The sequence below is a fragment of the Rhynchophorus ferrugineus genome, unplaced genomic scaffold (genome assembly GCF_030347505.1).
Source record: "Rhynchophorus ferrugineus isolate W39M unplaced genomic scaffold, kcgeb_rfMv2 rfM2, whole genome shotgun sequence".
NCBI lineage: Eukaryota > Metazoa > Arthropoda > Insecta > Coleoptera > Curculionidae > Rhynchophorus > Rhynchophorus ferrugineus.
This window is the reverse complement of record NW_027472581.1, coordinates 45,511,163-45,537,722: the sequence shown is the minus strand read 5'-3', so window position 1 is coordinate 45,537,722 and position 26,560 is coordinate 45,511,163. Positions and strand designations below refer to the sequence as shown.

Genomic DNA, 26,560 nt, shown 5'->3' with positions numbered 1-26,560 from the left:
GGAGAGAAGGCATACCAACTGTTTTGCAGACAGGCAACTCAACAATAACCTAGAAACTATATAATTAATTGTAGATGTTGTCCTGCAATAATATATACATTAGTTGTACTATAATGTTAAAATAAATTATATTTGATAACATTATTTTTGTTACACTATTTCATTTATATTAGAATCACAACATAGTATAAAACAAAGTCGCCTTTTCTGTCCCTATATCCCTATGTGCGCTTAAATCTTTAAAACTACGCAACGGATTTTGATGCGGTTTTCAATAGATAGAGTGATTCAAGAGGAAGGTTTATATGTATAATACATGCATAATATACTAAGGCAACATTGCTAATTTTAGAGGTTTCTAACGTGATGTCGTAAATTAACCTATTTTTTTAGGCTTATTTAGCAATTAGCAAAAACGCTGCCTAACCCTACGAGTTAGATCAAATTAATGTACTACAGTATTGTACACCATAAAAAGGTCTACAAAAAAGTCCGCGATGGTATATGTTTATCTTTTAGGGATAACCCACATTAACCATTTTTATTGTTTACTTTTTACGTGAGAAAATGGCTTATTTACGAAGCTATTTTAAGCAATACGGCATTAATCCTTATCGAATTAAGTACCTTAGATACAGTGTGCAATTAATATAGATCAATATGGTTCCTTACAGCATGTAAATTAAACAAATATTTTCGGAGATATTACAAATTTAAAATTTGCGTTTAAAAATGTGTAATGTAATAAAAATTTTATGAATTTAAATATTCCAAAGATAGCAGGAAATCTTCATAGTAAGTATAGGGGAAGAGGAATTGTTTTACTCCAAATTTAATGCGTGCAGGCCAAGGGCAGTAATGAATGAACCAAAAATACTGGATCGATTTTAATCATGTTTTCATTGAGTGACATAAGCATATATATTTTATGCCCGTGCAAAGTCGGAGCGGGCCGCTATGTTTTTATATACGTTCATATTTTTTCTGTAGTGTATTTAATTTAGTATCAGCATTGCACCCGTGCGAAGCCGGGGCGGGTCGCTAGTTTTGTTATATGTTAAAGCGAAAATGAAGTAAAACTCAAAGTTGATGCGGCAAAGTTTTGACGTCATAAACTCAGATGACGTGAGTTAATTGTTTTATTGAATTGACTATATGTTACTCAGATAGGCGTTTGAAATATATATATATATATATATATATATATATATATACGGGTTAGAACTTTCGAAAGATCGTATTTTCTTAGCAAATATTTGAATATATATTTCCAAATAAGATAATGGATTGCTTTTTATGATTTCAAAGCGAATTTATTCATATAAATTTGAAACATTAATTAATTATATTATATATTTGCCCTTTTGGATCTTTTTTGGAAAGTCATTCGGAAAAATGAAACCGCATGCTATTGTTATACATAATTCACATTTCATCACCGGTAACCATTCTTTTCAACAATAATTTGATTTTGTTCCGTTTCAGAAACAAATAAAAACTCGGTAAAGTATCTAATCTCTTTTGGTATGCAGCATCATTCAATTGATTCTACTTTATGGTTGTTATTTAGTAGTGATGTCACAACATCAAATATATCAGTCCAACTCGACAAAATTTGTTTAAAATATTGAATTAGATAGATTAATAAGAATAAAAACTGAATATACATCAATCATTCATATTATAGACAAAATACATTAAAAATAATAATAAACCTAATTCTTTACAATAAATTATTTTATTTATAAAAAATAATAAAATGTTTTAACAATCTTTATTTTGATAAACTAGTCTGATTATTTGGATAAAATACAGTTCATAAACATAAAAACAAAGATTTAGATTGTTTAAAATTTCCAAGCTTCAACAGCTATAGATTCAAAATTGCCCTAGATAAAGTCCGGAACAGGATATTATGTTATCAAAATGTTTGGCAAAGGAAATTGTATTTCAATTGTTACAATTACGTCACCCCAACAAATCAGATTTTTATAAAAAAAACCTGCACAAGGCGATCAGAACACGGTTTTCTTTCAGAAAAGCTTTGTTCATCCTTATACCGTTTTCATTCTTTCTTTGCTTACAATAGAAGCAGATCAGTTAATTTCCGGTTTATGTTAGGGCACTGAAATATAACAAAGAATAACAACAGTGCTATAAATAACAGATCTGATATAAAGGAATATATTTAAAGAGAAAAATAAAATATTATTCCAGTCAGAAATATCAAATAAATACAAAATATTTATATATTATACAAGGACATTTGCTTTCATGCCATGAGAGTTCGTGTTAGCCCTTCACAGGCTGCCTGTGTTCACTGTACTCTGTCCACTGTTTGATTTGTCCAGTGCAGATACCCCTAAAGTCATATATAACAGCTATTTAATTGATCAAATCCAAAACTACAGATTCATAAACTGTTGGTTTCGACACCAAAAATTGTACAGTTGGTTTATTATTATCGAAAAGGATTGACATAAAGAAAAGACATGCATTAAACATTGAGAGTATACTGTTTTATCAGTATAATTTTTTAAGCAAACAAATATATAACATGATTTTAGTAGAATCGCTAGTAGTAGAAGTAGACTCAATTTAATAGAGTGACTTTCGAACTTGAAGTTTGAAAATAAAAGATTTCATAGAAAATCAATATGAATAGAAATCAAAGTTTTTTTGTAAGAAGATTATTATTTCTAAATTCTACTCTATTTTCTACATTATATTTTATTATAAGATATTTAATATTATAAATGATAGAAACATTATGAATAACATTACATAAAATAATATTTTTTTCTAGTAGTGCAGCTCTATTGAGAAATATTTAAAGCAATATTTAATAAAGAAAAATTTAATAGTATTTATAGAAACTTAAATAAAATGACCAGTGAGCCATTTCCTTTTAGTAAAAGTTTATGTTTTAATGTTCCTAGGTTGATTTTATGTTTTTTTTTATTTTGAACAACGGTAGCAAATAAACAACCTAAACAGACAGGAAAAATATGACCTGATAATATTTTTATTTTGATTCCGAGATATTTTAACAAAACTATTGTCTACTTACTTTAAGACAGCCGCTGTTATAAACAGCAGATTCGAGAGCGATCCGGGAGATGAAGACGCCATCTTGACGATCTTGGCCGTTCCCCTCTCGTATATACAAACCAAGAGTTTGACCTGGTCGTTTTACGATTTCTACAAATTGAACCTGAAACAATATTGCAGTTTAAATACAAGAAGTAATTATTATTATCAATGTTAAAATTAATTTTTATTTACATATATACTAATATATTATGAGAATAGATACTAATATATTTTTAGGAAGAATATTTGTTAAAATATAGGTAATGTAGAAAATAAAGTAGGGAATATAAAGAAGTAATATAGAATTGAATAAAACGTAAGTTTGAGATAATTTTTTTAAATTAAGATTTAGAAATTTTATTAAATTAATTCGAAGAAAGCGAGGCCTATGTTAATCGGTATCCTGGTTCTTAATCCAGGGAACGCACCGCGCATTTTGTGTCTAACAAAAGTTTAACCAAAATGGTAACTCAGTCATTGTACCACCAAATAAAATATAAACCGAATCTATACACTTACCTCAATGCTACGTGTAATACCTAATGTATTTGACAAATAAGTTAATAGTCAATATTGAAGTTGAAAAGAATAAAACCAATTAGATAGAGAGAAAAAAATCTAATACCTATAAACCAATTTGCGGTTGTCAACCAATACTCAACAACTGAGAGGTGCACGGAATAACAGATGTAATGGCAAAAGGCTATGAAGGTTAAAAGGTATGTTCAGCTATATTCTTATATGTAGCGTTTGGTAAGGTGTGATATGACGGCATTGTCCATAAGCTACGGAAAATGTCACCGAACCAATACAGTGAATTAATAAAATCTTAAATTACAGCCACAATATTTAGACTAAAACAAGAGGAAGCCTACTCCACAATAAAAATATTCCCAGGTGTACCACAAAGAAGTATATTGAGACCAATTCTTTACCTACTCTACATATGTAATATATCACGAATGAAAAACGTCATTATGGTTACAATTGCTCGTTGTCGGAGATAATAGAGACGAAGCCGTACACAAACTACAACAGGCCAGTGACAATATAAATAATCGGACTCAAACCTGGAAAATATGAATTAAGGAAGGTAAATATGTGCACAATGTAAATAAGCACAATAACAATAACAATAACAATAAATAATAATATCAATCTATATAGCAACAACGCTAAACATCTGGAAATGAAACTTATTGTAAAACTTTGCCGGAAAGAATATGTAAAAAAGAATAGTAAGACAAATACAACACAAGTTTGTTAAAACACAGTCCTGAAAAGAATTGTAGGTGCACCCGGATACTACAGAACGGATTACTTAGACCGAGGAATTGTCACTTAGGAAAACAAGAGAATCACAAGAAGACATGAGGAGAGACTCCATTCTTATGTCAATATCGAAGTAATACAACTCTTGGATAACATTATGATAGTTCACAGAGTCAAAATAATTAAACCATTTTATTTTGTGTAGCGTAGAGACATGCATTTAATAAAAAAAAGCAGTTGTTGCGAATTTTTTTCCTCCCGATTTTAAGAGAACAACTGGCAAAGTTAAAGGACTTTAGTTACAATAAAACTTATTAATTAAAACTTTTAGACGGCTATAAGTGGTTAGTGACGACAATCAATACATAGCCAAAGTGGTACCGACTGTGCTCTCCCTTGAGCAAGTATCTAAATATTCTGTTTTAATAAAGAATGTGTTTTACGACAGTTTGTAGGTTGTTGTCACTAACCATTTGTAGCGGTCTAATCATTGTAATAAAATTAATTGTGAATAAGAAGTTGACGTTTGACTTTCACAGAGTAAAGACGTGTTTGGAGAGACGGTCAGTGAAACGAAACGTGTTACAAATGCGGCGTTAAAAAAAAGTTTAACAATAACAATTTAGACTGGTGAAAAAGTAAAAGTGCGATTGGAAAAAAGGTCAGTACAGTAGAAAATAAAGGCAAAATGCCATAAAACGTTAAGGGTCGAAAACTCAACATCTGGACCACAAATGCAGCGTAGAATAATTTGAAACATAAAAATAATAGTATTATTTCCACAATACATAAAACAATATGGAGAACACTGCACAAAAAACAGATAAAATGGAAATATCAAATCAGGCGTATCACATATTGCAGTTTTGAATCTAGAGAATGAAACTAGAACCCAGAACGAACAGGCACTCTACAATGCGCAAATGAACGAAAAGTCGGCGCGGTAGAGTCTTGAAATTGCATTAACCAATATGCAAAAACAAATAAATGCCCTCCAGCTACAACTAAATAAACAAATCTCTGAGGGCAATGACAAAACAACGATAAACCACCAAGCCAACAAAAGTAGTCTAATTGTTACGTACGAAACAGATGAAGGAGAAATTTTAGTCCACAAGAAGCCATTACCTCTATTTATTTTAGCCTTTGAACACGATACGGACAAAAAAACCATTTTTGGTATTAAAAGAATTTTAGGGGTCGAAATAAAAATCGAACCTTTAAAAAAATCGAACTTAATACCGCAATGCAAAAGATGCCAATTGCATGGACACACACAGAAATTCTGCAGAAGAAAACCTAGATGTTTAAAATGTTCAGGTAACATATCACGAACGAGTGTAGAAAACCCAAAGAAGCTAAGCCGAAATGTGCAAACTGCAATGAAGCGCATCCGGCAAGTTATAGAGGATCTGTAGTTGCTAAAACACTACAACAGAGGAGAAATAGAGTAGCTCAAGTTAAACCTCTAGAAACAATGAGTGAAAAGAAACAACCGAAAAAATATAGCAATGTTAATGGTGAAATGATTTAAGCCTAAAGTATCAGTCAAAATAACCAAAGAGACTCAAAGGAAGATGAAGCAACCACCAACGAATTGCTACTTAAACTAATAGAAAAGCTGGGCAGAGAAGAAAAAATTATCGAATATTTTTCCGAAAGGATTGAAAAACTAGAAATGAAAAACATTAGGCCTGTGGCCTCAAAATCCCGAAATGGCAAATAAAGATATCGGAATAGCAATTTGGAATGCTAATGGAATCCATCAACATCACGCTACCCTACAAGTATTACTAGATATGCAAAAAATAGATATTTGCCTAATATCAGAAACCCATTTAACAAAAGAATCCAATCAAAATACAATCAAAAAAAGGAAAATTATTTGAATGTCTTAAGCAACCTGGGAGAAAAATTTATAATTGTAGGTGATTTTAATGCAAAAAATACAAGATGGGGATCCAGAATGACAAAAACTAAAGGCAATGAACTGCATAAAGTAGCTGCTGAACTAAGATGTAGTTACATGTCTACTAGAAAACCAACTTATTGGCCAACTGATCAACGGAAAACCCCATACCTGTTAAATTTCCTATAGTAAGAAACATAACATCCAACTATATAAAAGTCGAAGAAAATTTTGAGCTAAGTTCAGATCATATGCCAGTGATTCTGACGTTGAGCGAAAATATAATAAGAAAAGAAAGACACTCAACGTTAACAAACAAGAGAACAGACTGGGAAGGATTTGCTGAAGAATTGAACAAACGAATTCAACCAAATGTACCCCTCAAGACAACTGAACAATTAAATATTGAAGCAGAAGAATTCGTAGTAGATATTCAACAAGCTGCTTGTAATAGTACTCCAGAAATTAAGAGTACAACTAAAGGGATTAACTGTCCAAAAGAAGTGAAGGAAATGGTAGCTGAAAAACGTAAATTACGAAAAATTGGCAACAAAACAGAACACCTGAAAATAAAAATGGTTTAAACAATATAACCCAAAGACTGGAAAGAGAAATAGTGGAATTTAAAAAGAAAACCATAAATATCTATCTGGGAAATTTAACAGATGATAAAGAAACTGATTACTCACTCTGAAAAGCCACAAAATATCTAAAGCGCTCATGTCTACACAGTCCACCTATAAGAGACCTATTTGGGAATTGGGCACGTGACAATCGCCAAAAAGCAGAAGCATTTGCTGACTATCTAGAAAAAAACTTTCAAACCAAACGAAACTAATATTGAACATAATTTACCAGACATAGAAGTTGAAAATTCGCTGATTGAATTAGTTACGTCGAAAGAGTTAACCAAAGTTATTAAAACTGACATTAACCCAGGGAAATCAGCAGGCTACGATTTAATAACCGGAGAATTACTGCAAAAACTACCAAGAAAGGGAATTATAAGACTCGCCAATTTGATCAATACAGCATTTAAATTAAAACATGTCCTAGACATTTGAAGACGGTGGAAATTATAATGATCCCAAAACCTGGGAAGTCAGCAAACGAAATAACAGCGTATAGACCTATATCACTGCTGCCAGTAATATCTAAGGTTTTTGAAAAACTCCTGTTGAAAATAATAAAACCGATCATAGAGAGACAAAAGTTAATACCAACACCACCAAGCACTCAACAATTGACCAGGTCCAAAGAATAACAGATGTTATTGAAAAATCCTACGAAAGTAAAAAAGTATGCTCAGCTATATTCTTAGATGTACCACAAGCCTTCGATAAGGTTTGGCATGAAGGCCTTGTTCATAAAATACAGAAAATGCTACCAAAACAACACACCGAACTATTAAAATCATACATTACAACTAGAATGTTTAGAGTCAAACAAGAAGAAGCTTACTCTACCATAAAAGAAGCTAAAGCAGGTGTACTACATGGAAGTGTACTGGGACCAATGCTTTATCTACTCTACACTTGTGATATACCGCAAATAGAAAATATTACGATGGCTACATTTGCTGATAATACTGTGATTATAGTTGTCCAGAACAGGACCCAGACTCAAAAGAATCAAACCATCTGATCTTGTGTAGTGTTGTGGTAGTGAGGTGCATATATTAAAAAATTCAGCAGTGACATGTATAAACATTATTTCACCAGAGACTGAGATAGGGTCGATGGGTCCTCCTGGTTATATACCTAGATTTAAGTTATCATAAAGACAAATTGTAGGTTAGACGGAAACGACTAGTAACAATGTATTAATTAAATAATAAAAAAAATGTAAATAAAGTCGTTTTAACATTTTCAGTTTTTCCTCTTAAAATCGGGAGGAAAAAGATATGCAATAGCAGTGTCAATATATACAACCGTTATTATACCAGATACTAAGATAGAGCTGATGGATCCTCCTAGATATATACCTAGATTAAAGTTATTGTAAAGATAAATTGTAGGTGTCAGCAACGACAAGAACAATATAATAAATAAATACAAATGTCACTGTACGGACTGCATTATAAGGTTTTCCCCACTAAAATTATGTAAAATGCAATCCCCTCATTTGAAAATAGGACAAACCATTTCAAGTGTGCAACGTTAAGATCCGAACCAAACCGAACCGATTAAGATAACGGCCATCAGAACGGAACGACAGAAGATACCGTAAAATTGCCGTCTTGGTTGGCGCAGTGGTAGAGGCGACAGGACGGTCCATCTACTGTTACGATAGTTGCGGGTTCGAATCATGCTGGGGCATGGTCGTGAACTTATGTTTGTGATTGTTTAATATTTGAGATTATCCTAGACAAGAGTGCAAAATCCGACAAGGAAAATGATCCCAGTCACGCCAGTAACCAAGCTGGGTAAGACCGGATGCCTTCTAGGATGATTTCTAAGTTGGTCACTCGCCAGTCTGTAGGCTTAATGTCGAGAGACCATGGTTCGGAGCCCACGTTAAACTATAGGTCCAGTCCATATAAACCCCTACTTGGTAAAAGGAGACTTTAAAATATATTTAAAAAACATATATAAAATTAAATTTTCATCTCAATGGAAATCTAAAACAGACAATTGATACTTACTTGGTGTTTGGCATCTTGCATAGCAAGAAATCGTTTAGCCTGTTCGGATGCGGTACGACCCAGGTGCCGAGCGTCCAAAATGCGCACGATCATCTCACCACGCCGCTCCACATGCTGAAACAAAAAAAAAAAAACAATCGTGGAGGTATAAAGTTTTCGCACGATAACTTTCGTAATGAAAATGATTGGCCGACAAATCGTTTATCATAGTGAGGCAACAAAATGACCGAACCCATACAAGGATAGCAATAAAACATAATAAAAGAGATGTCCGTCGGCATATATGATAAAATAAATTGACTGGTTCACGTGGTGGAACTTTTTAGTGATGGCAAAAATGACAGGTAACATGATTGTTCGATTCTAAATAATCGCTCGAATAAATCAGTTATTTTCCTAAAATGTTTTAGCAATCAATATTTTTCTCCTTACCAATTTTGCAAGGTAATTTTTAATCCAATGTATACAGGACTATTCAATATAGTCATCTTGATACTCTATGGTATAATTTATAAGAATCATAATGAACAAGTGTTTGTGTGAATCATAGTGTGAAGAAGTATAGTCGATCTTTAATTGATTTGTGCGGTTGTGATATGGTCATCACTTAGGTCTCAACAACCATCTTTAGCAGGCTCACTATTAGACTACTGTTTTATTGATGATAAGTTCACGGTATATCCTAGAGAGAAAGTGAGTCTCCTGTCAATGGCAATGAATGCAATAAAGCACGTTATCGCTCCGTAGCTATACTACGCGATAAATACATTTATTAACTTAATATACTTAATGTTGGCTCCTCGTTATATATTGCATCGATAAAACAAATATAGTGTCATTTAAAAACTGTCATAATGTAACAACTGGGCTAATGGCTTTTTGGTAATATAATTAGGAACATCAATGAAAAATGTAGCTCGTAATCCAGGTAGCCATTAATTCCAATAGATATCTAACAGAATACATGAATCTTTAAATATATATAGATAAACTATCAACCTACTCTCAAACTTTTTAAATAAACCAGTAACTTGAGTCATTAGGAAAATTAATAAAAAACCAATAATTCGATTTTATTTACATATTATCTTACTGTACTTCTGAATAGAGCGGTCATCGGACTTGTAAGACTGCATGTATATTTAGTAGTATATAAGTAGATAGGCAATAATGACCTTAATGAATTATCTTGCAATTAAAAAACTTTATATCATTTGTCTACTACTATGGCTTTCACTATCTGGAAGATGAAGAAGATATTCTTACGAATGGTTCATATTTTCTTCTTATAAACAATATGCACATATATAGTCCGTTCAATAAAAGAGTGAACTCACATCATCTAAATGTATGACGTCAAAACGTCGCAATATTGCCGCATCAGCTCTGAATTTTAGTTCAATTTTGCTTTGACATATATCAAAAATTTATATAATATATCTAAATAAAATATAAATATAAATATAAGATCATGAAACAATAATCAATATTATCTCATATATATATATATATATATATATATATATATATATATATATATATATATATATATATATATATATATATAAAATAATCGGTTCCTTTTTTATGTAATACCTTTTTGATTTCATTATAATGGTATTTCTGTACCAATCTTCATAAGTTATTCCTAAGTTCTTTATTTGATCAAATTGATTGAATAAAATCTAACAAACTATTATATAGCCAAACTTATTTATTACTAGCGGTTTTTAACCTATTTTGTAGTTGCTTTACATAGGATGATTTAATTTTAAAACATATTCAAAGTAAATCAATTACATTCTTTAGGTAAAAGCATGTAACTGCTAATTATTCAGTAACACTATATCAGTTTGTTTTTTCACAACTCGATAATGGCCAAAAATGAGAAATATTCTCAATTTCCAGTGGGACCATGTCTCTGCTGTGTTACTACATAATTCTTCCTGACAGAGTAAACTATGGCTATTAATCCCTCTTGTTGTATGTTAGAGATATTTATTTCTTTTATGTTAGAAATTTATTTCCGCCTTTACACAAAATATAGTTTGAATTATAAGGATGGCTTAACGTCTATCTCTAGAAGTGTCCGTCCAGTCTTATATTCGTAAATAGTCAGCAGCGTTAATCAATTAGAAAAGTTTTTCACCTTTTGTTAAATTATATTTTCTTGCACATCCAAAAATCATTTCTAATAAAATTTTATCACCGATTTAAGTTTTTCGTTTACTTAACAAAACATTGGTCTACATATAACTATATAAAAGCTCTACAAAAATATTTTAAACAATCTGATGTAAATATCTAGAGTTTTTAATTTTTATTGAAAACTTTATAATTTGTACAAAAATGTAATAGTGTCACATTTAGTATAAATATAAATATTTTAATTTATATTATTGTTGCATTTATCACTGCTTTCATTATTATTTCTGCTGTGTTTTAATGAATTTTTTATTTACGTTTTAAATTAAATAGAAACTATATTTACATATACAGGATTTTTCAGTTTGGGTCAGTCGATATTGGCGAATATACAATTTTGGCGATGTCTATTTAACCTGTTGTTTGTTATTTATCTATAGCTGGCTAAAAATCACGGAAAATTTCATGATTGAGCAACACCTTCAAATAATGAAAGATTTTCCCAATAATTTTTTTCTATCAATATGTAGTTTGCTACGTAGAGGGCAATGTATCACAAAAAGTTACTGTTTGGTGTATATTAAAAACCATGCCAATGATTATAACCGATATCCTTTAGTCCAAATTGAATGGCATGGATACATCTGACGCTAGAGTCTTTGCGCTGATTTTTGAATAATTCCCCTAAAATTGACATAAATCAGGCTATTGCTCAAATTCAGCTAGATTTATGCTGGAGTTATTGAAAACTGGGTTATTATTATTATTAGCTTCATATATTCCATTTCGACGTTGACAGGCCCTTATTGAAGAACTCTATACACAAGTATATATATGAAACATTTTAAGCTTTAATTTACTTTTGTTTTAATTTATTAAACGTACATCGTGGCAGAATATGTATAATTATCCAAAAGTATATTACTTTATTAATTTCCTTATTTCTTTATTAATAAAATATGTTTTCTTAAAATTTTCCATGAATTTTTAAATATTAATTATTGAGATAATTATATATAGTAATTTTGTATATTGTACTCACTTATACTACTTTGTATAATATTCCAATAAATATGCCTAATTATTCAATCAATCACAATTTTAGATTTGACTACCCGCCATTAAAATTATGAATTTCCAATATTTAATGCGGCAAGAGATGCGACATTAAAATATCACCGGAAACTCATGTTGAGGCATTCAGATTGTTTCCAATTATCGTCTTGATTAGATCGTTATAAGTTATGATGGGATGTTCAAACTCTCAAGATAATGGCGTGATTTGACATGGCGTTTAACACACTCCATCATAATTTATGAAAGTTATTTATCTTGAATAGCATCGACGTCAAAATATTTATCGGCATAATGAGATATATTACGTAAAATTATAGTATGAAAATGTATTATATAGCTAATTTTAAAAAAATTAATATTTATTAAAAGAGAACAGACTAGGCGTTCGTTCGATTCGTAACGATTTTTTTTGATAATTAATAAATACTTTATCAAAGATTAAATTCAAAAAATTTAATTTGCTATTCTTAGAATCCATCCATCCCGCCCTAGTTGTTATGTTTCGAAATAATTCCTTTTGTACCTAAAGACATATTATCTATTTTACTGAAAGCTGATGCTTCGACGATAAAGGAAGGAATTTTTTTACGTGTTATTACAAACAATAAAAATTAATCTATTAGGTACTTATTATTTTAAAAAAACATTAATTGAGAAAAACTGGTATAATATATATTTATCAAAATATTTTTCATCACTTTGTACAAGTTTTTCTGGTCTTTCTGGAAACATAGCGATACAGTATCGAAAACTATGTTGGTTTGGCCATGATCGTCAGTCAATTTTTGAACTCATTCGGTATTTGGAAACCGTGCGCTAGCCAAGTCATGCCTCATCGATCTGAAAAAATGAGAAGAAGACTATGTCTGGTGAGTACGCTGAGCGCGGCAGAACGAGCTGAAAAACTGTATGCTTTATAATTCTTGTAACGATTGGGTGTTTTCACATCTGCCGGCACCGACATGTCGGCGGGCAGCAATCGGTCCATTCGTGCCGGCGCCGATTTTTATTGTGTACAGAGATATTTTTAAGGTTGAAAGAGGAAAATTTCTAGCTTTAAATATGATATTGTAACACTAATTGAATTAGTAGAATCAAAGTCTTCTATAGGGGACAATATTAATAAAAATGACAAAAACAAAATATGGTGCAGTGTCGGTGTTGTGTCGTATCGGTGTCGTGTCGTATCGTCGAAAACGTCCTTTGACCGAGAGTTGACATGCAACAGAATAACTTTGTGCCTTTGGTATTTATTGCAACAATACGTAGTTCCATTTTTTCAACTGACATCCGCATATATCTATGCAGATATATATATTGGCTCTAGCAGCTCGTAATGTAGTATACCTTGCTGATACCGCCATATAGAGAACAATACTTTATGATGACGAATATTCCGCTTCAGCATCGATATGTAGAGCTCTTCTGGACTTTTTGCGCTTGCAATTTATGGACGGTTTGCAAGTTTTTAAAAGTGTCTTTTGGAAATTTTACTCTGAGAGTTTCAGGAATAGCGTCTGTACATACTGAATAAATCAATAATACAAAATTGAAAACAGGCTTTGAATCTTTGAACCTGTAGATATCGCCGATCAAAATACATGAAAGTACCTACTGTTAAAGCAGTCCCAAGAGAAGAAAGTTATACATTAAACCCAATGGACCAGCAAAATCAATTTATATCGGCATGTTTCGAGTAATCACAAGTAAGAGTAATTTGTCTATTATGAACTGCTACAACCAAATAACGCCATAAATTGTAATCGACTACAATTGATAAGCTTAAGCCTGCAATAAAAATGGTCGAGGTACTTCAAAAAATTGCATCAATATAAGATTACGATAATGTCAGTCCACATAACTTAAAACCAGTTAAAGCGTATTTGTAAAAATTTAAATAAGAAGTTATGGCGAATCCGCCACAGAAATTCAAGAATATATCGTTGAAGAGAACAAAGCAATTCTGTATTCGAAGGTCATACTTTGTAAAACACAACTAATTTATCATTTAACTCTCGTCTTAAATTATATTATTAAATGAACTTCAATATAATATTTTTGTATGAGCCAATATGATAATAGACTTAAAGATAATAATCTTTGGTTCGAACATAAACCACATTCTGGAGAACCAAGGAATGGAGAATTTATTTGATGTTCATGCCTGACACCAGTTGAACTTACAAAATCATTAGAATCCTTTCAAACAATCATTTGCTTCGTTCCCTTTTTCGATTATCACTTGCCCCAATCGATGCCGTATGGTTTGACTGGAGAACATTTCCATTTTTATTAAGATACCCGAAAAGGTATAAATTTTCCAACGTAGAACTCAAATGCTGCCATAAGATGGGAGAAAGGGGCGAATAGCGATTGACAACAAACATCCCGAAGAAACGGCCTCAATATCTCTTTAATCGATTTTGCCAACATGTGGTCGAGCGTTATCGTGCAAAAATTGCCTTGTCGTGTCTTTTGTTATATTCAGTGTGTTTTATGCATCAAATTTTAGTTATAATTCTTATTTGTGACGATCAACTGTATAAAGTCAGATATTAACCTGTAATTATTGTTGTTTGATTCAAGCAAGATGTCAATGAATTGCTAGTCAAATTATTTGTTAAATCACTAAATATTTAATTTACTTTCCTCTAAATCAATTTATTTCTTTAAATATTTGTCATTAGATTCTTAACATTATTTTGATAATCTTATTATAATAAAATAGTATATAATCTTGACTTGGATGTTTCTTCAACATGTACTTACATTTTGAATTTTACAATTTATCCGTTGCAAATATAAAACTTTTCAAACAGAATTAAAATTCGCTTGAAATATTCTTTTTCTAGAATTTAATGAGACATTTTTGTTGAAAAGTGGCTAACTTTTGATATTTACAAAACACAGGAGAAAAATAATCTGGTATCTTAATGAAAATTGAATATTGAATTTCTAAAAAAGTGTTTTTGTTAGACTAGAGATGATAAGCAATATTTTAAAATATCATCAAAATGTTTTAAATAAAATCACATTTATTAGGTTCTTACATACTTATTCAAGTACATCTAATAGTGGAAAGGTAAAATAAATACTACATCCATAACGAATATCAACACGAAGACATCTATTGCGTGATAAACGCTAATCATAGAACGCTCAACATTGCATTTTAGATATTTAATAACTTTGATGTTTGAAATGAAGAAACTTGCTGGCTAAGATTATAAAACAGTTTTTGGAAAATTGGTGATGCCCATCATATTCCAATTGTCGGATTTTGATTTCAACGATTTGAAAGTGCTATTAGTATTAACGTAAAGATGTTAGTATTAATTTTTTTAGTAATTTAAAGTATAATTAAATACTAATGACAAGAAGGGCAGCAATGAATTGCAATATTTACGAATTGACAGCTCAAGTTACAGAGAATTTTCCGTCATATTAGAAGTTGATGAATCAACTGTTTCTAGACGTTAAAACCTATGGTAAAGGTCCAAAAGAAGCAAAAATTGTGACCACACTGCAATACGGTTGCATGTATCAATATATAAACAAATTTTGAAACCAGCGTGTAATAGTGTGTGCAAATATTTTAAATAATACTGTCAACGCTGTATAGTATATTAGACCCAGGATTGAAAATATAAAGACTTTTTGAACTAATATAATTATGCGTGAAAGAATATGGAGTTTTAACTTATGTTTAGTGAACCAGTGAGTGTAGATCTGCCAAAAACTTTTTTTTTAAATACTCGATCTGGAGTTGAAGAACAATATTAAAGGGGTATTGGTAGGTACTTTTGATACGATAGAAGAATATTGTTATATTAAACGATTAGTACTGCATTGGCTACGGACTTTACTGTGATCTAATTGGCCATCTGTTTCTGAATAGTATTACGAATAAGATATTTCAATATAGACTTCGGGATAATATTTATTTATAAGCCTCAGTGTCGCTTCGTATCGCCGTTCAACAAGTCCCCTCTTCATTCTGATAAAATAATTTTTTAAGTAAATTAGCAGGTTTTGTTTTCTAAATTCTTTCATATTTCCATATAGTTTGATCCACCAATTTTTTTCAATGAAAGGCTTTTTAAAGTGAAAAAATCTAATATAATCACGTATAGATAAAAATTAAGTTTCAATGAAAAAGCATTAGTTTCATTATTAAATAATCAAATAATGCGTTGTTTGGTGTAAAAGGAATCATCATCCCGAATATGAATGTTTAACCTTCCTGATATTTTTGCATGCAATGATCCTATTAACCTTAATTTCCTGGTGTTTCTAAATCGATTTCGAACTATATATAATTGATTAATTAATGTAGTCGATTTTACAATTACTGTAAATGTTCCTCAAGTTCCGTCATTAAATCATTAACCGATCATCGAGTTAAATAAATGAGCAATTAGCATGCAACCGCTCGAATCAACATCTCTAAACGTAATCCAATTAGAGATTACTCCATAAATGTTTTCGACCGCATTGTTTAATATCGATGTTCGACTCCTTTATCTATATTCAAACTTTGCCGAATTGCATATAAATTAGTTAAACATTGAAAACAAACATTTTAGATTTAATCCCATTTAGGAAATTTAATGGTTTCGGGCCAATTAATCGCAGTTATATTTGGGTAATTGGGATCGAATATTTATAACACATTAATGGAATATTATCGGACAATAGTACACATTAAATCTACTTTTCAGTATTAAAATTATATTAGTAATTTATTGGAATGGTGATAATGTAATATAATCGGTTGGGTAAAGAATAATTTCGTTTTTCGTTTCATGTTTAACACCATCACAGTGATCAAATTTTTCAAAACATCCGCTATGTGGTCAATTCATACAACGACAGATTCCAGATAATCTCTCGTAATATTTCAAATCCTAATTTAACTAAAGATGTGAGGTGAGTGTTTAAATCACATTAGTTGTAAGTAGAGCTTCTCCAGATTTCGATTACGATATTTTTTGCACATTATTGTCATACGTGATTAAATTTTCATAGCCTAAAATTGTTTGTTTAAAAAATAACTGGATGTTGTTTATAGCAATGATTTACAATTAATAACTCGGTTTATTAAATTTTCCTGTACTGTATTTCCTGTATTTTACTGTATAAATGATTGTTTTATGACACAGAAATGATCATGAGATAGAATATGATGTTTATGGCGCTTTTGAGCTGGATTTATATTTAATAATACTTGCCTTTGAAGATTCTCCGCAACCCATGCCATCATGATCATTAACAACAAAATCAATATATTTATATAATTAAAATCAAAGTAAATAGCTATAATATGATCGAACAAGATCGCCATAGGTTTCCATGGCTGTTTAATAAGCTTCGGTGGCAAAAGTTATTCAAATCAAAAAGGAAAATGAACATAATCTAATTTTTTCAGTTATCCAAGTTTCAACGAGTAGCATGTGTAAACAATAAATAGAATTAATATTAGGCCTATAAATTAGTTTAAAATTATTATTTTTTAATTTGAGGTTTTCCCCATCTTTCAATTAATTTACGGATTTCATCTCGAAATAATGATGTATCTTTTGGGTCTAATCACGATTCAACCCATTTTTTAATAACTTTATAAGAAGCGAAGAAAATAAATCATCGTCATCAAATTTTTTGGCTATCCAGAACGCTTTTTGTCTTCGGTGTCACTACAACTAATAATGAGAGCTCTTAAATAGTCATTGATAGTCCGAAATAATTTTGCAGTGATCTTGAGGCATGTCCTTGAGGAATTTTACATAGTGGAATAACGGTCTTCAAAATACCCAGAAATATAATCCCAGATGTTGAGCACGGGCGAGGTGCCAGTAGCGCCAACTAGAACCCGATAACGAATAGCTTGCGACCCCGAGACGCTTATCTGGGATGTTATTGAAGGATATTTCCATTCATTCTGTACTCGACCATCGTTTGGTTTAGACGTGCCGCCATCGACCGCCCAAGCCTCGTCTCCAGATAACACCGCTGCCATCCGTTTTATCGTTTTTATTTTTATATTTTTATATTATTTCAATAAATAACGGTCACATAATGTAAACACCACTGTTTCATTTCGTTTTACCTCCATTCACCAAGCTATATCAATTTACCCTAATATTTAAATATCTTAAATATCCTTATCTCTAACGGGCAATGCGGATATCTTCAAGAGGAATCTGAGATATTAAAAAAAAAATTTTAGAGGTACCACTAAAAATATTATTTTCTAAATAATTTAGTTCAAGTCGCTCTCGCTTCTCTCCCATGCTATTTTGTAAGAATTTAACCAACTAATTTTAACTAATGTTTACGTAGTCAGTTTTATTAATTTTGCTTATCAACAGAATCGTTACCAAATATATTTATATAGTACACAAGACCGCAAAAGTATAAATAATATCAATGATATCCTAATTTATATGTTTTAAAACGTGGACAATCGACCGCATAATGTCCAAACCCGGTAAATTATTATAAAATCCATTATTAAAAAATATAATTCGACCCTTAAAACCAAAAATGGTTATAAAAATAATATAAAATTATAAAAAAGTTATAATTTAAAATCAATTCGAAAAATATATTTTGTCATTATTATTATTATATTATGGTACACGTAAAATGTTGTTTAATGTTTATACAAAGAAAAAATGTAATTTTGAGTATGAGCTAATTTATAAATATTGAGTATATTAAGATACTATTGAAATAATTTATAGGTATCTTAGAAATAATTGTTCTTATACTTTAACTATAAGTGTTGTTATGAGGGAAGATCTAAAAAATTCTATAGCCTCAATTATATTAGAAAACAGATGTAATCTATTTCGATTGAGGAATATACAGAAATCCAGCAAATAATGTTTAGTAGCAGTAGTAGTTAGTTATAGTTTAGTAGTAGTAGCAGAAGTATTTTTAGTAGGATAATGCTTCAAGTTAAAATTAACACACAAAATTAATTTGTAGCACCATCAAATTTTAGTTGAGAATTTATGAACAAACATCTAATTCATGATCTTGATAGACGTTTACTGTTTCAGCCAGTTATGACTAAATCTATTTAAGGGCCGGCTTGGTGGCGCAGTGGTAAAGGCCATGGGACGGTCCTCCTACTGTTGCGATAGCCGAGGGTTCGAATCCTGCTGAGGCATGGTCGTAAATGTATGTATGTGATTGTTTAATATATGTGATTGTCCTAGGCAAGAGTGTAAAATCCGACAAGGAAAATGATCCCAATCACGCCAGTAACCAGGCTGAGTAAGACCGGATGTCTTCTGGGATGATTTCTAAAGTTAGTCACTCGCCAGTCGGTAGGCTTAACGAGGACCGTGGTTTGGAGCCCACGTTAAACTTTAGGCCCAGTCCAGATAAATCCATAGTTGGTAAAAGGAGACTTTAAAATGTATATAAAAAAAATCTATTTAAGACAAATTTTTTTGGCATGTTATCTTGCCAAGAAAATAATTTAACAAAAATAGGTTAAATATTGAACTGAGTTTAATATGAAACGCAGAGTCGGTAAGTTTCCATAAAACTGGGAGAAATCGATAAAGGATCCGTTTCTAAAGAAATTTATAGAAACAGATTAATTTGAAAATAAATATATTTTTTTCAAATATATATTTGAATTTGTCAAAAAATATATAATTTTTTTTCTCCGAAATATCGTATTTTAGTATCGTATTGTATTGTATTGTGATACATTACAGCCATACTGAAATAATTTGAATTTTTATAAATAACAAGTAGCGCCTGGCACATTATAAACAATCATGATTATAAACAAAAATGTCTGGCAATGAATTAAATATTTTTAAGCCTATCAAAAGTAATTTAAAAAAATATATAGTTTTAAATTATTTAAAAATTGAGTATTTTTTAAAAAATATGTTTTTTTCAAATATATATTTCAAGGTGCTTTGTGTATAGTTCAAATTTTTCTGCTAGAATGCAGAAACTCAGAAAATCATAATTATTAATTTCTTGTCCTTTTGTCAGATTGGAGGTACTGCAAAGCTTCTTCTAAAGGTCAAATAATGTTATGCTTCTAGCAGTATGTAATTTCCACGTTGGAAAAAACACCCATTTTGAAACTGAACCCTCTACAGTAAGAAAAAATATGTTCTTTCACGTATGAAAAATCTGATGTTGAGTCCTAGTCCAATAAATATTAACAGGACCTATATTAATTACAATCAGAATATAATTTCAATTAAATACATATAACAAAATAATATTCATTATTCAAAGACGCTGCAGAATATTTATTATTTTAAATGTAATAATTGTATTAATTTTAACAACCATGAACAAATATAACAAATACTTAAAAACTTTTAATTATTTTAAAACATTTTCATTAGCGAGAACGGCTTTAAACATTATACTTGCCTATATTATCTTCATTAAACATAGAAATACCCCATATGCACATATGCCTCAAAACTTGCTCTTATTACATTTTCATATTTAACAAAATTGTTATTAAAATATTTTTATGATTTGATAGGCTTAACACTAATATTTATTCATTGCCAGACATATTTATGATTGTTTATAATGCGCCAGACACTACTTTTTATCTATAAGAAAATTTAAATTATTTTAGTATGGCTGTAATTTTTATGTGATATTATTTAAGTATCAGAATACCTAAAATTAATTTGCCAAACAATAATTGTATCGTTTATTAATAAGATACACCTATTAAGTCCGGAAAATTAGAGCAGTAAAATGCTGGTAGTGAGAGAGATAGTTGCAAAGTAGATTGCTAAAAAAAGGTTTAAAAATCTTTAAATTAAGTTTCGTAATAATATAATCTTATAATAATTAAATGTAAATATCAAAAAGAAGAGATAATATTAGAATTAGACTACATTACAAAGGTAGGAAGTAAAATAAGAAAATAAATAATTTAAAGTTAGAAATTTAGATTCTTTATTTCAAAAGTTTTGACGGCAGGTTTACAAAAAATATAGTTTTCTCTTTCTATAATAATGTCACAAAAAACCGATGCAACTTCATCATTATCGATGAGGTTGTTCACCTCAAGCTTTGTAAAATCATCGTCTATTAAACTGCAATCTTATGAATTACAACTTTTTTGTTTTGGTACATTTTTAATATTTTTTAAAAATGTTTTAATATTTTTTCTTCGAGATAATGATTAGTTACTAAGGTAACATTTGAGTGTCGGGGTTAAGAATTAGCTCTTATTCTATATCATTATTGTACATTTCTTTTTCATAATATCTTCTTCTATTAATAACATTATATGATTGAAAGTATCTTCAGGTATATTTCGATTTGTATATCAGGAATTATGTGGAGTATCTGTAGATACTTTGTTGTAATGATTAAAGTATCCTACCTCAAACAATTGATGACAAAATACTGATTTATCTGCAGATTTGAGACGATTAATTTTCTTTAACCGCTCTTCATTATCTAATAAATCTATTTTTTCATGCAGTCAATTATTTTTTCATAAATATTTGAGTCATTTGAAGAATATAGGCTTTGTTGCTTTCCTCTACTCTGCTTACGATTTTTACCACAAAAAAAAAACAAACTTCTGGACTTGTTTCGATATCTTTAGTGTCAGTCTCAAGAATTTCATCATAAAAGTTAGTTTCTTGCATATCTATATCCAAATTGAAACTTGAAACTGCATCTCCTTAGACGTGGTTTCATTATTTGACCTTGAGTGTGAAATCTCACTATTTGATCTTGAAGTTGAATCTCCGAACGTGGCCTCACCAATATCTACTGAAATACTTGATAATAATGGAGTAGATTTAGATGTGCTGAGAAAATTGGCTTCTGATAAAAAATTGATTTCCGACAAATTACGATACTTAGTCATTAAGGCTGTAAAAATACTGCAGCATTGTCTATGATATCCATCAGTGGCATTATTTTTGGCAGGTAACTCGACGTTCTTGTATTATCAATTCAACATTGTCAACACGTACACTTAAAACTTCTTTACATTTTTTTAAGTTATGCTCAGCAAATGTTATAATTTTGTCAGTTTTTTCTTATCAAGAAACACATTTCACATCACTGGCCATTGTAAAAATATTAACATATAAACATTAAAAAAGAAATAAGTACCAACATATGACTTGACACTCTCGCCATCTTCAAAACTACCCGTTACAGCAGCTGTCGCTGTCTGCCGCATTTGCGCTGTAACTCGAAACTAACAACTAGGAATGCCGAATATTTCATTAAAAAACCAACCAAAAATATTTTAACCCATATTTTTTTGACCGATAAATTCATATATTTGTTGGCCGAAATTTTTTGATATTTTTCCAAAAAATTAAATATATTTCTTGAACAAAAAACCATACAATTATTTTTAATAAACTTTTTGAATTGGAACATAGTTTTAAACGTTTAGTATATTTTGTTACTTAATTTGAAAGGTTCGATGTAATTTTAATATTTAATTATAAGGGTTTATTAAAAATATATCAATATGTACTGTCAAAAAATATATAATTTTTTTCTCCGAATTATCGTATTTTAGTATCGTATTGTATTGTATTGTGATACATAAATAATATCATATAAAAATTACAGCCATACTGAAATAATTTGAATATTTATAAATAACAAGTAGCGCCTGGCACATTATAAACAATCATGATTATAAACAAAAATGTCTGGCAATGAATTAAATATTTTTAAGCCTATCAAAAGTAATTAAAAGAAATATCCAGTTTTAAATTATTTAAAAATTGAGTATTTTTACCTGTACAGGTACGATGCGCACTGGTAAACGCAACCCCTGCCGTCAGCCAGGTGGGTCGGATGCTGACCGAGAGAGCGAAAGATATGAAATATCAAATGATTAGCTTACCTAGAATTCTTGTTTTCTCTACGTTGCTGGCTCCCACACTATATTATCAGTGCTTACAAGCTTTCCGATAGAACCTGAATTTTATTTCGAATAAAGAATCGAATAAGTAATAATCGGATATTGGTCTGGATTTCTCTTTCATATTTAGCTAAAAAATAATTGCAACTAGTAATCACCTATCTTAGTATATTTCATTTTAAATAACACTTATCGTAGTAAATTTGAATAAATCAAAATAAACTACAGCCAACTTATCCAACGAAATGTATGAGTATATCTACATGAGTAGATGTTTTAAACTACATATATTCGGTCTTGCGAAAGATGTTGGCGTTTGCCCTACTTACGATCATTTATGTTGTTCTTAGTTAGACATAGTCCTCCCTGCATTAGTTCGCAGGTTAAAATATACCATTCGATGCTTCGCACTCATTCTTTCAAAGTTGTCCATCAGAAGCTAGTGGAAATATATCTAATATCGTAATATATTAGGTGCTTCTATATATGTATTCCGATCATATATTTTCAGCATTTCGAAACCGTGTGGCAGACTATGTCGGCGGTATGTTGGGCGAGTCTGCTGGGTGCGAATGATCTTTCATTGCCTTTAACTTTTTTAATCCTCCAGGCCACCCTTTGTCATTAATATCAAGATTGCCAATTTTAAACAGCTTTTAAATTGACCTTTAAAACTATTTGGTGGCCCTTCGGCAGTAGATTTTTGAAAATCAAATATCAGAAATAATAACGTTAAGTCACAATTATTGGGGGCTTGTTGTGAGGATTATAAAGAAAACATCCAAGCTATTTATATTATGACGTAGGTAAAACTAGATATTCGATCCTAATCTTATTGGCAATTGAGATAAATATTACATAAGCGTAAGTAACGTTTGTAAGTCGATTTATAAATCATCATTTGATAAGTTCACTTTAGATATATTGAGTACTTTCAATTTTGAAAATAAAATTGTTACTGCTGTCGAAACTTACATATGATTTTGATGTTCCTCTTGTCTAAGATAATCTATGGATATATGAATGTAAAGACACTATTACAAAAGCACAATTTGATATTGTTGTTATGCTTTTTTGTGACAAATATTCCTATTTAAGTGCAAAATACACAAAAAATACAAACTTCGTTTATCTTCCTTAGGCAAATTAATTCGCAGACTTATTTTGCAATAACTGTTTAAAGTTTATAACAAAACAACTTAGGTTAAATATATAAGATTAAAATAAATAAAAAATACCGAGTTAAACCACTTAAATTATTGGTCCAAAGCTGACAAGGTTTATGTTAAGACATATGTTAACTGGTGTAAATGATGAACAAGTATGAATACATATTAGATTAGATATGTTGTTTGATGTTGGCTTTAAACGGTCACACTTGAAATAAAACTGATATATCATATTTAATTCCTGATGTTAAGTTAAGAGGTCTAAGAGGGAAGGACTGATTTAACTGTGGGCTTCTCTATAACTCTACTCTTCTTCTATAACTTTTTAAAAAAGCTTATATGTTCAAATGCAGCATGGGAGTACAAGGGGTCTTATCAGAGACTAAAGAAAAAATAAATGCATGTTCTTTTGCGGGCCAGATGTTTTCCGTCTTGCTAAATGGGCATATTACATTTTATTATGTTTCCTAGGTAAGATAAATGCCCTGATTTAATTGTCAATTGAAAAATATGTTTAGGGTTTGTCTCCAAAGGAGTGTTAATTTTTTTTGCCGTTATTTATCTAATGAAATGTTAAATACCATCTAAATAAGCTTATAAATTAGACTACCAAAACCGAATGCAAAAATTATTCCTGCTAAATATTGGAGGCATATATTACAGAGAATTAAGAGACGCAAGAACTTATATTCAAAAATAATCAAGATAACTAAAATATTGTTGCGTCCCAACAATTCCTAAGAATTACTAGCTAAACTATGGAAGAGGATGGAAGGGTTATTATTTCAATCTTTCAGTATAACTGTAGCGGTGTATACTTTTTATTTCATGTTTTCGTTCAGACGCGTACAGTAGTTTCGGTCATAGGATAATATTAGCCATCTTGATGAACTCCAAGAGGCGAAAATATAGCGTCTTAAAAAATGAAAGAAGATTGAGAGGCCGTAATGAAAGGGCGAGACCTATGTCTGTTTTTAATATATTTCTTGTAAATCAATGGTGAGCTGTCTCTCAAATAGCATTATTCCGTTGTAGTGTTATAAAAACAGACCCCTAGATATTGGTGACCCTGATAAAAAAAAATAAGATAAATAATCGAGATAAATCTGGACAGGCAAGCAAGAATTGTAGTTTTCTCAGGTGAAATCATAATTTTTCCTGAATAAAATCAAAGAGGAGAAAACGAAATACCATCACATAATTTCGAAATTTTGAAGCTTTTTAGGAACAATCTAGGATATACGTGAACGAAATGAAAACCAAGGAAGACAACGACAATACGCCAAAACTAGTAATGCAATGTAAACAACACACGTTAAAACGGCTTCTGACCAGATTGAGTCTGGATGTAGATCAACTGAGCTAATTATTGAGATGAATGAAAAAACTAGCAAGCGCTCATATATCAGAAGAAGCAATAAGAACATTTTGAATGGAAAAACTAACTAAAAACGTTAGAAATATTCTGATTATTTGCCACGAATATTTAGAAAAACAATTTGAATGGAATCGGATCTGGTTCTTGAAATATGGGTAAGAACATCAATGCAGGAGATAAATATTGATGATTATTAATGATTTATTTTATTGATTTAAACAAATGTATACCTTAAAAAATGCAGGCAACCTTACAAATGGAAGCGGTAAAATCTAGTACAGGTAGCAGCGTCTTATAATTCAAGCAATAATGATTGCTTATTCGTGAGAGATAAGATAACAGGAATAGCCGTTTCTAGTGATATTAATGATTCTTCTTAGTTAATACTGATGCTAACGTCTGGGTAATATTGCCCAGTAAGAACTCAATTTTAAATAACATTATAAGCTATAAACAATATTGAGATACCAAGTTTTTTTAGAAAAAATTGTTAATCTCAAGATATACTAACATTATTTCTAGAAGTCACAAAGCCAAAATAAATGCAAACAAAAACAAAACACAACATTAAATTCAATGTAATCACAAAAGGCAACCCAGTTTATTACAAACCCAGACAGTTAAATACGCAAAGACCTAAAGTTGGTAAAACAAATAAAATTCCAATTTTGATTAGACAATAAATTAATTAGACCACTAAAATTATCACAGGCAAATCCATTTTGCAAGTAAAAAACACTTGGACCTGGCGGAGATTACAGAAAACTTATCGATATGAAATCTCTATTATCCATAATTATGCCATAAAATTAGCATACTAAACAACTAAGGGATACAATATTACATTACAAATGTATAAATACTTTTTAGATTGCGTAAAACACACATCTTTAATATATCTATTAAATTTTTGTCTGAAAATTGTCCTAAAAGTGAATTATTTACGCCTAATCTGAGCAAT

General features: G+C 30.4%; 1 protein-coding gene across 5 annotated transcripts in view; it reads right to left on the bottom strand.

The window, feature by feature from the left end:
* RhoGAP100F (Rho GTPase activating protein at 100F) overlaps positions 1-26,560 on the bottom strand; it is a 224,448-nt gene that overhangs the window by 93,725 nt on the left and 104,163 nt on the right. For all 5 annotated transcript variants that reach the window (XM_076393958.1, XM_076393959.1, XM_076393961.1 and 2 more), the window contains 2 exons: positions 8,919-9,032; positions 3,071-3,214 (listed from right to left, as the gene is read on the bottom strand). In XM_076393958.1, the coding sequence (XP_076250073.1) occupies positions 3,071-3,214; positions 8,919-9,032 (258 nt within the window). The remainder of the gene's footprint in view (positions 1-3,070; positions 3,215-8,918; positions 9,033-26,560) is intronic.